Source organism: Agelaius phoeniceus, chromosome 1 (genome assembly GCF_051311805.1).
Source record: "Agelaius phoeniceus isolate bAgePho1 chromosome 1, bAgePho1.hap1, whole genome shotgun sequence".
Classification (NCBI taxonomy): Eukaryota; Metazoa; Chordata; class Aves; order Passeriformes; family Icteridae; genus Agelaius; species Agelaius phoeniceus.
In genome coordinates this window covers 127925429-127939588 of record NC_135265.1, presented here as the reverse complement: position 1 = coordinate 127939588, position 14160 = coordinate 127925429, and the positions used below count along the sequence as shown (strand labels likewise).

Genomic DNA, 14160 nt, shown 5'->3' with positions numbered 1-14160 from the left:
GTCTTTTTCTTTCTTGGAATAAGACAATGAAGTTTTGATTTTCCAAAAAATTGAGGTCTTAATTCACAAGACATTTCCTAGTACTTCTAATATACTTTATAATGTACTTTGTAATGCCACTTTCTTACCTCCTTCCTTGGAGCAGAGGGTGATCAGGGTGTGAACCGTATCCATCAATTCAAGCTGCTGTTTCTGCAGGACACTGTTATTGCTTGTTGCCTTGTTTAACTGCTTCTCTAGTTCCTGGATTATGTAGCTTTGTCGTGTGACTAAGCTTTGCAGGTTCTCTTTTTCCTCCTTCAAAGTGGCCAGCTCCTCTTTGTGCCTTTCTTCCATTTCTAGAATTCTGTGCTCAAGTAAACTAAAATGAAATAAAACAATTAGTAAATATTATTTCATGCCATCACAGTTAATAATACAGAAACCAGAACATTTTTTTCAGTGTATAATTCATTACCTAAATCAATAATTCTAAAATATGTCACATCTAGTAATTCTAGTAAATAACTGATCTCTAAGACTGAGATGTTTGCATGTTGTAGTGTGTAAAGGGCATGGAACTGCATATGTAGGTATTGCTCTGATTTACAAATATGCACAAGCATACGGCCAGTAAAACATTTGAATGTAACAGCTGAAGCAGAAGAGCCTGAGGTAGGTAGAGGAGAGAGAAGAGCAGGATGCTGAAGAGGACATGGTTGGTAACACGAATAGATCAATATGATGAGACAAAAATCAGGGCAAACTGCAGAAGAATTTGTGAAGGGTCTTGTCACTGAGAGGAAAACAAGCATTATAAATTATGGAGGACCATCAAGGTGTGTGGAACCCACAATAAATGTACTTTTTGATGTGGTTTGTAAAGCTGGGATAAGAATTTCCCACCAGATGAGCAGTACCTGGTTTCACATTAAGAATAGTACTGATTTCCCAAAAGGTAAATCAGCAACTTGCATTTTAATGTAGGATTCCCTTTTTCCTTGAGTCTACACTCACATCCCACGAACACTCCCCAGCCATGTTTGGTTGTTCCACAAAAGGCTCCTCAGGCAGAAAACTGTTGGGCATCATGCTATGTGATCTGCTTACATCAATTTTGATAAAGAATTTTGAGCATGTGGAGAAACCCACTTTCTCTGGATGAATATTCTTTTTCTGGTGCCCTTTCCGTCCTGTGCTGGAAGTGTTCAATTTACTGGGATCAAAGGCATATCAGATTACATCTAGAAAAATAGCGCTGTTGTAGACTTAAAGGACAGCTAACATCTGTCAACCACAAATGAGAAGCATTTCCAGGACAGTGCTTTGATGCTGTGGTGGGAATTTAACAGAAAGAATGTATTAGTATGAGATAAAGAAATTAATTCAATCTCGCTGTTACTTTCTCTTTGGGGTTTCTGTTGTATCCACCAAAGGTTGTGTTTCTCATGCCCAGAAACTAAGTGGTGGTTAAAAACTTGCCAAAAAACTGCTTCCTGCTCAAGTCAGTCTTAGGTTTTATTTATTTGCACTGTCCCTCTACCTTTGTTTTTACTTCTGGATAATAGATCAGTGGCAAAATGCCTGCATAATTTTAGGTCATTTAACCTAACAAAGGAATGTTATAAAATCCATATGGAGTTGCTTCTACTTTATATCATGGAGCCTTAATATGAGCTGTTAGAGATGATAACAATGAAAGATTAAATTCAGGCTCCAAAATTTCCTGTGCAAGCTAGAATGAGATAAATTTTTTTTTAAAGCAACATTTTTTTTCTGAAATATTATAAATGTGGAATTTACAATGATCCTGAAGAAAACATACTTTGTAATATCAACATGCCTAGTTCTGTGAAAATCAGAAGCATCTGAGTAAAGGGAGAAAAAAAGTAAAGATGTGAGGGAAAATACATTTTTGTAGGGTCCCAAACACAAAGGAGAATATATCTCATTTTAAAAGGGTCATTAATTAGAAACACAATAAGATTTAGTGGACTGAAACAAGATGGTAGAAGGTTACACCCTGAAAAAAATATGGATTTTGAAGCCAAAGACTATAAATTATTTTAGCACCTTATCAGAGCTGTGGCTGATTTTTCATCACTTGAACACTAACATTAAACATCATGTTTAGATTCACACCATGGTCTAGATTCACATGGATTTTTTGAGAATGTGTATGTGGTAGCCTTTGAACTTCCTTATGCAGAAAGTCAGATGTAGTTTAGTTTGGCAGAAGTGCTTGAAAATCTTCAGATAGATTTGGTTCTAGTCATAAAATATTGTCAAAGAAAAACACCTCCTTTTGAAATTTATCAGTTCTATCCACAGAATCATTCTATTCATTGATAATTTTTCACAGAAATTATTGAAGTCCTGGTTGGGACTCTAGATTTTACCTTTTTTGATAGACTAATCACATCAATGCTCTTGGGATAGGAGAAAGGTCCAGTCTGTAATAGAATGGGTGCTAGGCCAGGCCACGTCCCAGTCTGACATCTTACAGTCTCCCAAAATATTGTGTATTTTCAATGCAAGACAATGTCATTCAGGAAGATAGAATATAGCTTTTTGGTTAAATAGTAAATAAAGACAAAAAAGTTCCCTTTATCCTTATCCATGTCATACACTACAACGTATTTTCTTAATTCCACAGTATCCTATCTGCATGTCCACAACTAAATAATTTCCATATCTGAATTATTTCATGTCAAAGAAAGAGCCTTTGACAGCCAAAGTTTATGCATTGCATTATTTGTTTCCCACTGTGGCCTTCCTAAAACCATAGCAAATGAATCCAGGGGGATGACAATATTATTTGTGGCAGCACTGACCATGTCAAGCAAGAAAAGAGAAGCTGACAATGTTTAGAGCTCCACAGTTTGGCATCTACGGAGCCAGACAGGAAACAGATGTTTTGTGGCTTTAATAATAATACAAACTAATATTTCTGAGTGGTGTGTCAACATGTGGTGGAAAGATGGAAGTGTCATAGCACTTGCTTCCTTTGTTTTCTATGTAGATTAAAAGTCTTGTAATTATGAATTGCAAAACTATGCTAATTTCAGGAATGCATATATATTCATGCAATTGGCTTTCTATATCCATAAATCTATATCAGATAAAGTAAGTCCGGAGGATAGGACAACTCCCTGTATTTCTGGGAGAAGTCCAAAACATTCATTTTTGTTTTACTATGAAATAATGAGAAAACTTTGGTCAAATCTCCAAATGAACAAAAGCAAAGTCTTCACACAGATTGGGGATTTCTGAACTGGACTGTTCCAAAAGGAAGAAATCCTTCAATAGCGTGAGAAAAGCTGCTCTTATGGCTTTAGACAACAATATGGCCAGAATTGTTCATTTGTATTGTTATATTAATATTTATTATAGATAATTTAAATTTAAAAAAAAAATTGCTTGGAAGTTCAAAAAATTCTTGAAACTGATTGAAAGCAATTTAAAAGGTATTTAGAGTTTCTTTAACTGTGGCAAGACCACTCTGTTGCCTTATTTTGTAACATCAGAAAAACTCTAACAGACAAACACCATTAAGAAATAATTTTGCTGAGTGCTTGGTAAAGATATTTTTTCACATTTTTAAAGAAGCATTATCTAGGAGAACATTAATCTAACACACACACAAACACACACGCAGATCCCAAACCCAGACAAATTTAATATTTCTAAGGGTTAGCTATGTCTCGATGTCTAATATAGTGGTTTTGGTGGGGCTAGGAATCTATTTTCAATGGCACAAATGATATCTTGGCTTTGTCAGCCTGTGGAATGACTCGGTGCAATGCCTCAGTGCAACAGTGGTATGTCCAGCTGATTCAGAAAGAAAACCTCTACTAATGCTGGAGAGGGTAGAATACCCATACAGAAGGCAAAGAATGACTTCCAGTGAAAGCTGTTGTCATTTTGAAAGGTGATGAAGTAGAACATGTAGGAAACACTCTGGTAGCTGTCCAAGGGAGAAGGAAAATATGGTTTAGACAATCTGCCTTATAAGGTCGTTTAATCACTAATCCATTCCAGACCACAGAACTTTAAGGGATTTTTTTAAATCTTTGTTTTCAGAATCCTCAGTTTAGAGGACTTGTGAGAACAGGATATAGACCAGACCTTGGAGATGGACATCTTTTGCATTAAAATAATCTTTTAAAAAATTATTATTTATTAAATATACAGATAAAACATAGCTTTGTTGAGGTATTCAATAATTAAAAACAAGTAATGTCACACTAGAAAAAAGGCTTTTTGGCCATATATAGGTAGGCTTATTTTATTATATATGTGTGGGAAGACAGATGGGTAGAGGATTTCAATGCTTAATTTTGAGTGCAAGAACATTATTTTACCAAAGAAAGCCTGAAACAGCTTCTTTGTACTTCCTTTTAAGTGAGTGAAATTTTCCCTATGTTTTTAGGTGCTGACCATGCATACTACCTTGGGAGTCTGATACTGTCTGATCAGTTTAAGGAATTATGAAAATATGTGTCCCCCTATTTATCAGGGCCAGTAAAGTAACATGTCACTTAGCACCAGTAAGCCTACTTTTTATATCAATGACAAGATAATTCACATAAGTGAAGTGCAAAATTGGGATTTATCTTTTTAGTATATGCACAACCTTCAAATAAAACTTGACAGACATATTGTGTTTCCTCATCTTTCACACAGTCAAACACATTCAAGAACCGTTCTTGAGTCCTTGCTTTTTATAGCATACAGTAATTCTTGTACTGAATGTGTTAATCCAGTATTATTTTCTGCAAATTCAAGCAAGATTTTATGTTTAAATTTCACTTCCACGATTTGTTGATGGAAGATCCAGAATTCCATTATATTTTTCCTCATTTTTTTCATTTTAGCAAATAGAAAGTTTTCTTACACTTGCTTATTGTAACAAATGGCACACTATAAATCAAATGCAGCTGGTACACTCTGGGGGAAAAAAAAAGGGGGGTTCATAAGGCACTTAAGAAGGGAAATCTTTCAAGAATAAATCAAAATAGCATTTAGAAAGCTCTTGTGGGAAAAAAATGGCAATGGAAGAAACCACCGTTTACATTATAGTGGGTGGGAACCCACAAAACCAAATTATTTATGGCATGAGAACACTCAATAGACACATGATTCTAAGGCAAATGTGACTCTACTTATGCCATAGAATATCTTCCATTTCAGTGGAATAAAAAAAAAAAAAATTGGCCCCTCTTCTGAGCAGAGACAGGCAGTAAAGAGAAAGGCCAAGAATAGACATATTTCTAGTCTAAAGAACATGCACTGCTCCCTTGATGATATGCAGTGTTAATTTTATTTAAGAATAATTTGCAAGTTACTATAGTACATCAATGGTCAGTTACTGTTACTATGAGATTTTTGCATTCCTTTAATCCAAAATTCAGTTGATTGAACAGATTAATATCTTAATTTTTATTTTATATAGAGGAAATTTTAGCACAGAGACACAATTTATTAGCTCAAAGTACACTATCTCTTTTGATTGTTTCTGCAGAGACAATAGCTCCTACACTAGATCCCACTGTGCTGTAAACCTATTGCAAAAGAAAGATCCTTTCCAAAATAGCTTACAGTCCACCTACATAATGTGGAAGAAAGGACTTGTCTCCATTTATTGGTGTATAAGTGGTATGGAGAGGGATTATGAGTACCTAACTGCAAATAGCTACTAAACACAGCCTGATGAGTAATCTGCAAATTTTGTTTAAATTTAAGCAAGCTAAAATTGTTGGCATGTCCAGAAGCCTTGTGTCTGCTGAGGTCACCAAGATTTGTCCCACATTCAGCTTGACACACACAAAATTGATTTCAAATTTAGAACCTGCATGGCCAAGTCTACACAGTTCTCTGTGAAAAGATGATGATGATTCAAGAGTGGATGATCCATATTTTAGTGTAATTATAACACTGCCTTCTCCCTAATTTTATCAGTCCCAAGGAGACTTTAAAAGGACTCACACAGTGCATGCCAGGTCCTTGCTTTGCTACAAGATAAAATTCTGTGAGCTTTTTCATCTATGAATAAATACCTCTACCTCTGAGAAAAACAACAAAAAATGTGCTTTTAAAAAAATAGCCCTTCTTTTCTTCTGACTTTTCAAAATCCATTTTATCATAATGTCAGCCAAGTCAAAGGTCAGTTCAAGTAGGGCTTATTTGTTTGCTGCCATGAAGGCTTTTTACTCTGATTCATTTCTAAGGTAAATAAATACATCCCAAATATACAAGACACAGTCTCTTAAGCAGCCAACAAAATTGTGTTGCTAATCATATTGCAGCAGATAAAAGTACAAGTACTTATATACTTAACTAATGCTTGAATTAAGTCAATTTTGAAATAAATTTGTAAAATATATAGAATGAACTGCCCCCTGTCAATCTGTCTGTGGATTACAGGGAGAGCACACACAAGCAGTTTAGGTGAATTACCTATTTTTGAGATTGCTAAAGACAAAGTTAATCCGACACTAATTTATTCACACTTTTATTTGGTTAAGGGACATCTCTGGAGTTCAAGAGTTTTTAGTGTAATTCAATTTCTTCAGAATAACATTTGCTGGAATTATTGGTTGCAAACAGTTTTTAGATTAAATGCATTAAACTGGTTTTCATAATCAGTAGCAATAATGATATATTATTCAACCAGCTTTGCAACTGGACACATTTTACAAGCACATGTCTTCGTATCAGTATTTTCTATTTTTCATCACTACCTGTATTTTGTCTTCTTTACCTTGTAGCCTCTTGCCCACTATGGTGCTAGTCTGCTTTATGCATAACCTTGGGCAAGGTTTTTCTGCCTCAGCTGCCAATTCCTGTTCAGCAGCATGGGGTCACACTGCTCTCTTTGGAAGACTGACTGATCTCAATTAAAACAGTCCTCAACAGCTTGTATCACATGCTTCAGTCTCTGCCTCATCTTAAAAGCTGTTTGCCTCATTTTAATATCAAATGTAGAGAGAGGAAATAAAACCTTAGTCCTAGTCAGACTTCACAGTTGTTCATTGCAGAAGAGTGAGGCTGAGGAGTCAGAGCGCTCCCTGCCCTCCCTGCTCACCCCTGCCCACCACAGAGGCAGGAATGTATTGGGTGTTTCAAAGAGCAGTCAGGAAGGGGAGCAGCTTTTCCCACTGTCCTGGGTGCCAGTGCCCAGGTGCTGCTGCTGTGAGGAAGGGCCAGAGCTGCCCTTCCTGGGGCACAGCTGGTTCCAGTCAGCTGTACAGTGTGTGAGGGAACAAGGGAGAGAAGCAATGCTGCAGACACCAAGGCTAGAGAAGGGGAAGGGAGGAGGCACTGGAGCAGACACAGCCCTGCAGCCTGTGGGAGAGGCCATGGTGGAGCAGATGTTTCCCATGGAGGACCCTAGAGTGGAGCAGATATGTCCAGAAGGAAGCTAACACCTGTGCAGAGTCCATGTGGAGCATTTTTACCCTGAAGTATACAAGCCTGTGGGAAAGAACCATGCTGGAGAAGGGAAAAAACTTGAGGAAGAAGGCAAGGCAAAGTGTTGTGCTTTGTCTACTGTCTACAACCCCAATTCCTCATCCCCTTGTACTGCTCAGGGGGCATATAGAAGAATCAGTAGTGAAGCTGACCCTGGGAAGAAGGGGAGGTAGAGGTGAAAGGTCTTTTTGGGTTTGTTTCTGTTTCTCACCATCCTACACTGTTATTAATTGATAGTAAATAAGGCTGTTTTGCCCATGACACTAACTGATGAGTGATCTCCCTGTCTTTATCTCAACCATGAGTTTTTTATCATATTTTCTCCCTGTTCTGATGATGAGGGGGAGTGAGAGAGTGTCTGGGTGGGCGTCTGGCATCCCAGACAAGGTCAGCTCACCACACATGCTCTCTGGCATACTGAATTGCTAAGCCCAGGGACTTCAGGTGCTGAATCTCTGTGTCACAGAAAGGGAACACTGGAGCTACTTCCCAACTCTAAATTTACTGCTTAAAAAGTTGTGTTGGTAAATAGTTTTTTCACCACACAGGACATAATATAGTGTAAGTTCACACCCCAGGTGTTTTAGTGAGTTCATAAATATTACCTATGCTGTCCACTTACCATATTTGCTGCTTTCATCAGTTGCTTAAAACAAAGTATACACAGACCACTTTGTAATGAACAGAGAAAGAGACCAATTACTCATTCTTACCTATTTTTCTCATGAATTTTCAGGATTTCGTGTGTCTGTTGTAGCAGCTGTTTTTCTAGCTTGTATGTTGACAGGGAATTTTCCAGCAGCTGAATTTCAAGTCTGGATGTTTGATTTAGCACCTTAAGGATAAATCAAAAACATTAATGTTTATGTTGTCCTGGATATTTTGTTTTAGCAGCATAATATAATAATTTAATTCTGATTTTATGATTTGTCAAAAATTGTTTCTAAATCCTTTTTTAACCTCGGCTGCTCAGCTGGTGCAGATGAACTCAATCAAACTGCACTGATACGTACCAGCTGATATTCTGGCACTCTAAAACTGTAGGATAGTAGCAGATCAGCAGAAAGAGGCAAGGTGACTGCCAAACAAGCTTCATTTCAATAGAAAAAACAAGAGATGTGCCTCAGACATGCATTCTTACAAAGCATGCTTAAACCAGAAAAGTGCAAGAGTACTTGGAATGAATTCAAAGTGTTGCATCTGCTATTTTGTAAATAGAGCTCCTACTTTAGCTTTCCCCTGCATTCTCTCTTTTGTGGTGCTGGCAGTTCAGTGCCTTATTTTTGTTTGAAATCGTTGACATTCACAACGCAATCTGAATTGTCCATTTTTGTTGTCCTACAGAGCTTGAAAAATTGGGAAATGATTGATATACAACAACAATGAAGATCAGAAGCTGTGATTTATCCTGTTACTCATTATTTAGCCTGACACTTGTATCATCGACAATAGGGAGCTGTTTATTGAAAGTCAAATGCTGATCTAGTTCCCTGGGCAGTCCTACCTTTGTGGCACACACAGAGCTAAATATACTAACCAAATGAAATCAAAAGAAAGACACATAACAAGGGTCAATCATCAATGCTGTTCTTACCAAGAAACAAAGTGTGTTTCCTGGACCCCTGTGTTGAAATGTTTTGTGTGGTAATGCATTAGAAAGGAAAGAGTTTGGGAAATGTTCTCTGCAATTGACAGCTTTTTGAAAACCATGCTGGGAACATACCTGGGTTTCAACATCCGTGAGTTTTCTTGTCTGCTCTGCTGTCTGGCTGAGCAGGCTGGTCCCTATCTCGAGCATGGTAGCAGTGTGGTTCTGCACAGCATTCTGCTGCAGCTGCACCATCTCTGATTTCATGTTTTCCACAATGTAGTTCTCAAGCTGTAAAAGACAAAAGGTTGTAGCTGTAGTATTTTTACCCGTTTAGGCATTCTGGTGTTATAAAGGGTGCATAGCTGGAATTCTTGTCAAAAGCAGAAATTTTAATATTTTCAGGGGAGGATCTCAAGTCTTAGTTGACTATATGACTATTGGGGTAGGGATCTGACTATCTCCCCCTGTCAGCTGGAGTCCTGAGATTTTTCCAAGTATCATGGTCTGTGTCAAGGTTGCAGTAAACATTTGTCATGGAGATAGCAGCTTCAAAATGAAACCCTAAAAGAGCAAAGCACACCAGAGGAAAATATAAAACCCTATTTGTTCATCATAACTTACATGTGAGTCTTCCATGGAAGAGATCCTATCATATCCTACGTCCTCTGTTTTATGTCTGTCATTCAGGAATATGACTTTTTTATTCCCTTTAATCCCCCAAATGATTTTTTAGAAACTTAGCAACAAACACAGCTTAGTTTAATTGAGATCAAAAATTTGTAAAGGAATGGTGACACTGTCATGCCAATAAAAGAAGGAAGTTTTTGGCCAAAAAGCATAGAAAGCTTTTTTGCTCTTTTGCTTTTTTGGTCTTGATATTTGGTTTTACATCGCAAATTCTTGAACAGAATCTGAACAAGAACCCTCTAAATAAATGAAGTATCCCAGAGAGGGGCGCTTTTTTGTTGCAGTTTGTTTTATTCAGTGTAGACAGAATCATTCCCTTTTAGCTGACAGTGTCCTTGCCCTGCCATAAACCCAGGGCTAGTCTACAGTATGATGAGATTGTTTCTTACTTATATAAGCACCGGTCTGTCCTGATGTACTCCATAGAGCTTTAACATAAAGATAGGTGGCCCAGAACATAGTTTTCAATACCTTCCACTGATACAGCCAGTTGGAGTCCAGCTGGTTTAAACCCAATGAAGATTTAGTCCTTAGTTAGTAGTTAGTCACTGTGACAGGTAAGCTGCGCAAATAAATAGCAAGAACCAGATGGAGCTGATTTAAATACTGCAAAAAGGAGCGGTAGTCAGTTATAGAGTGTCATTACTAAGAATGGCTGCTTTAATTTTTTCTATATATACATATATTTTCATTTTTTCTACGTATACCTGTGCCTAGGGGCCATGACTGTTAGATATTCTAATGAGTCACTTCAGTTGAGCTCACAATATATTTATTACTAGTTTGATCATTTATGTGCACCTACTAGTTTTATGAACATTATTACAGAAACAGGACACTGCCACAGTGTAAAATATTTTCTGAATAAGACAGTTGTCAATGTTTTATTTATTTGTTTTTTTATCCCAGTATGAAGAAACAATAACCATCATGGTCAAAACTAAAGTGAATGTCCTATGGATGTTTTGATTTTTTTCCCCCAAACTATCTCTTGATTGCAAAAAGTCCTTGTGAATGAGCCCCATAAACTGGGTGATTGTCCTTTTCCATATTCAGGTCCAGAATATGGAGACTGATTCTGGAACATCTGAACAAGTTCAATTCCTCTGATGAATTTCACTTCCTAATGAAACACGGAGTTCTCCAACCATGGTACTGCTCATGACAGGTTACCAGCACACACATTTCCTCACATCCAATGTCTTTTGGTTGCAGATAGGAGCATAGCATGTCTGTATTGTAGCTGTACAGTGCTTGATTTGCTAGCCTGGAGCTTTCTGAAACTGCCATGCTGTACATGATGAATGTGGTGTATATGTGCAATGGATGCCGCTGAAAACTGCTGCAGAAATGGTAACAGCATTTGTTACACATCAGAAATCAGAAATTAGATGTTTTCACATATATATAAGATAGAGAAATAAATATAAAAAGAAATTCATATTTTTTAAGTAAATTTCTTTGCCTGTTACTTTAGTCACATTTCAGAGAGGATTGTGATTGTGATTGTGATTGTGATTGCATCTGTGTGGAGTTACAGCAGATTTGTCTAGCAAAAACACAACCACAGATTGAGGCGTATTGTATAACTCATACTTTTAATTATTCCAGTCTAACACTGTCCCATGGTATCCAGTCTTTGGCAATTGCCCTCCGTTACTCACCCCTAAAATAGCCTCAAATTTAATCTGAGACTGACTTCTTATAACAACAAAGCTGACTTTTCTGTTTCAGAATTACTCATTAAATGCTTTTGTAAATATTTGTTGTTCAGAATACCGCCGCAATAGTTTCTGTGAGCACATCTCTGGAGTATCAAGAGCTATTCACTCAGGCAAAGGGGGGTTGAACAAAAAATGAAATAATATAGGGGTTTTGTTACATTAATTCCCCTTCCTTCCTCCCTTTGCCTACTTCTTTTAGTTTGATCTGTAGATTTATTGGTTGCAATACTGGCCCTGCTAAAATCAATGCCAAAATTCCCATTGGCTTCCATAGGCCAAGATTTCACCTATTATTTTTATTGCAGGAAGCCAGCAATTTATCAGGTTCATTATGACCAAGCATGGAATTTCATCTGAAGCCTTGCCTTCTCTGGAGACCTTGTATTAAGCACATGAACTGAGCATTCTTTGTGGTTAGTTAGGAGCAATAGCATCTATTTACTAGGTGATAAAAGGATCCTTGCAGGGTGGCCTCACCAAAGATTTGACACATGGAAACCTATTCACAGAAGCAAATTAAAGAACATTTAGGGGTTTAAGTAATTTTCTAGAATTCCTTCATCCTATAATAAAGTTAAATTCAATTCCTCCAGACACTCTGAATTAAACAAGTACTTAAATACTGTATCTACTTATTTCAGCCACTTATTTTTCCAAAAATGAAACGGAATTATATTCTGCATTCTTTTCCCCTCATCCCACCCCTCCAACTATATGGGTTTCCACAGTAAATTGATGTCCTTGTTATTAATTTGGCTGCATCTGCTTTCAGTAAGAGTCATCACATTGCAGAGGAGTTATGGGTAATGCTGAATTACCGGTGGGATGCATAAGAACGTTGTAACATTCTCAGAAATAAAACTGTCAGAAGATTCAGTGTTATTGGTTAATAAACATTCCAGAGGATTACATATTAAGAGTATCTAGCCTTTTCTGGACAATGTCTATTGAATAACCTTCATAGAAAACACCAAAACACTAATGGAACTATTAAAATAGAAACAGTAACTTAGGGTCTATGTAATGATAAGTGTTTGTGGCAGATGGCTTGTAAATAAAATAAAAGCTTTTTCTTTTACTTTGATCAAGTAATGCTGGTCTCAGGTAAGAGCTATATGTTAAGAATTGGTATGATTCCCAGAAGACATTTTCATACAGTGCCTTACAACAAGACTACAAATTACAGTAATCATAGACTGTTCTCCTCCTACCATAGACTGCACATCATTTGGAAATACAGAAAGACAATGTCCAGTGTTATTCTGTAAGAGTGGTTGCGTGTTGCCTTGGTTTGCAAACATGAATTGAATAAGTACTAGTAATGCTACACCACAACCCAACCAATGAAAGTTCAATTCTTCTTTCTTTATTTTTCTGTTTGAGGGGAGGTCATACCTACCCACAGTGACAAACTGCCTCAAGGAGTGAGATAGAAAAATGACATTTTATGTGAATTGTGTTTTATAAATACACAAACAGACTTAGTGGGAATAAGCTGGAAGAAGTAGAAATATATAGAATACTTTTGAATTTCTTTGAGACTTGAAGTAGAAAGAGGTTAGGAAAGATTTTATCACTGAGAAAAGTTATTTTATTCATGTATTGAAAAAGCCAATATTGCATTTATTTAAAAATATATTCTATAGGTTATCTGTAAATGAGGGAAAATTGATAAAATGGTTATTTTACAATGATTCAACCTTCATGTATTACAAATCCAATGAGTCGAGAACAACAATCCTTGCAAAATTTCTGTTGGTATGTGATTACTGGGAATCAAGGACAATGAAGATGGATGGCGCATAAAAGAAATGAATAATGCACAAATGCTAAAACTCTAATCTGCACTACTTTTGAAACAATCTTACTTCATTACCTACATTAAGATGGTACAGGATCATATGGGTAACTCCGGTAATATTATGAAAACAACCTTGCAAGCTGAAGTGAAACCTTTAAGTGACTACTACAAAAATTGGACTCATAGAAAGGCATGTTGGGATATGTGGTATATGGGGCTTTCACAAAATCATAGGTTATGAAATATACTGGTTATGAAATACATTGCTTATGAAATATATTTTTCGGTTTCAATTCTAGGAGGAAGCAGAAAACTAATCCACCAAATCCATATGTAGTCAAACAAACACTTATAAGAAAATCTGGCTGTAAAAACATTCCCTTTTTTTTTTAAATTAATGTACCCAGATTTCTAGCCTTAAAGCAACAAGAAAATAAGCCTGTTAGTTTTTCAGCTGCATGTTAATAAAAGTAAATATGAGCATGATACTTGCACAATTATTCTGTACTTGTTTTTGAATTTTCATATGTTTCTGTAATATTGCAACTCCTCATTTTGACTTCTTGCTCAGATATTTTTTGTATCTCAACCCTCAATCACAATAGTCTGGTTTCCCAAATTCTGTTCCTGACAGAGAAACAAACAAAGACTTGCAGGGAATATGTGTTCATTTCTGAACTGAAACATTGGACTGTTTTTTCCAAACCAAATGTTCCAAACACATAAATGATACTTCTCCTTAAATCTTTGATTCCTAGAATGTCTCAATCTTTGGCATATCATATTTACTGTCTGGCTATAAGACATAATTCAATAGATGCAATTCCACTGCGACCAGTGAAACCACAGCTGCATTCTCCTCACACAATAACTAAAAACTGTTTGATTCAGCCCCAGCTGAGCAA

The 14160-nt window shown here is 36.6% G+C and overlaps 1 protein-coding gene across 1 annotated transcript in view; it reads right to left on the bottom strand.

The window, feature by feature from the left end:
• The window catches only part of ANGPT1 (angiopoietin 1), a 152900-nt gene that overhangs the window by 73847 nt on the left and 64893 nt on the right, over nt 1–14160 (bottom strand). The window contains exons 2-4 of the mRNA XM_054635521.2: nt 9176–9331; nt 8166–8287; nt 129–361 (exon numbers count right to left, since the gene is read on the bottom strand). Coding sequence (XP_054491496.2) covers nt 129–361; nt 8166–8287; nt 9176–9331 — 511 coding nt within the window. The remainder of the gene's footprint in view (nt 1–128; nt 362–8165; nt 8288–9175; nt 9332–14160) is intronic.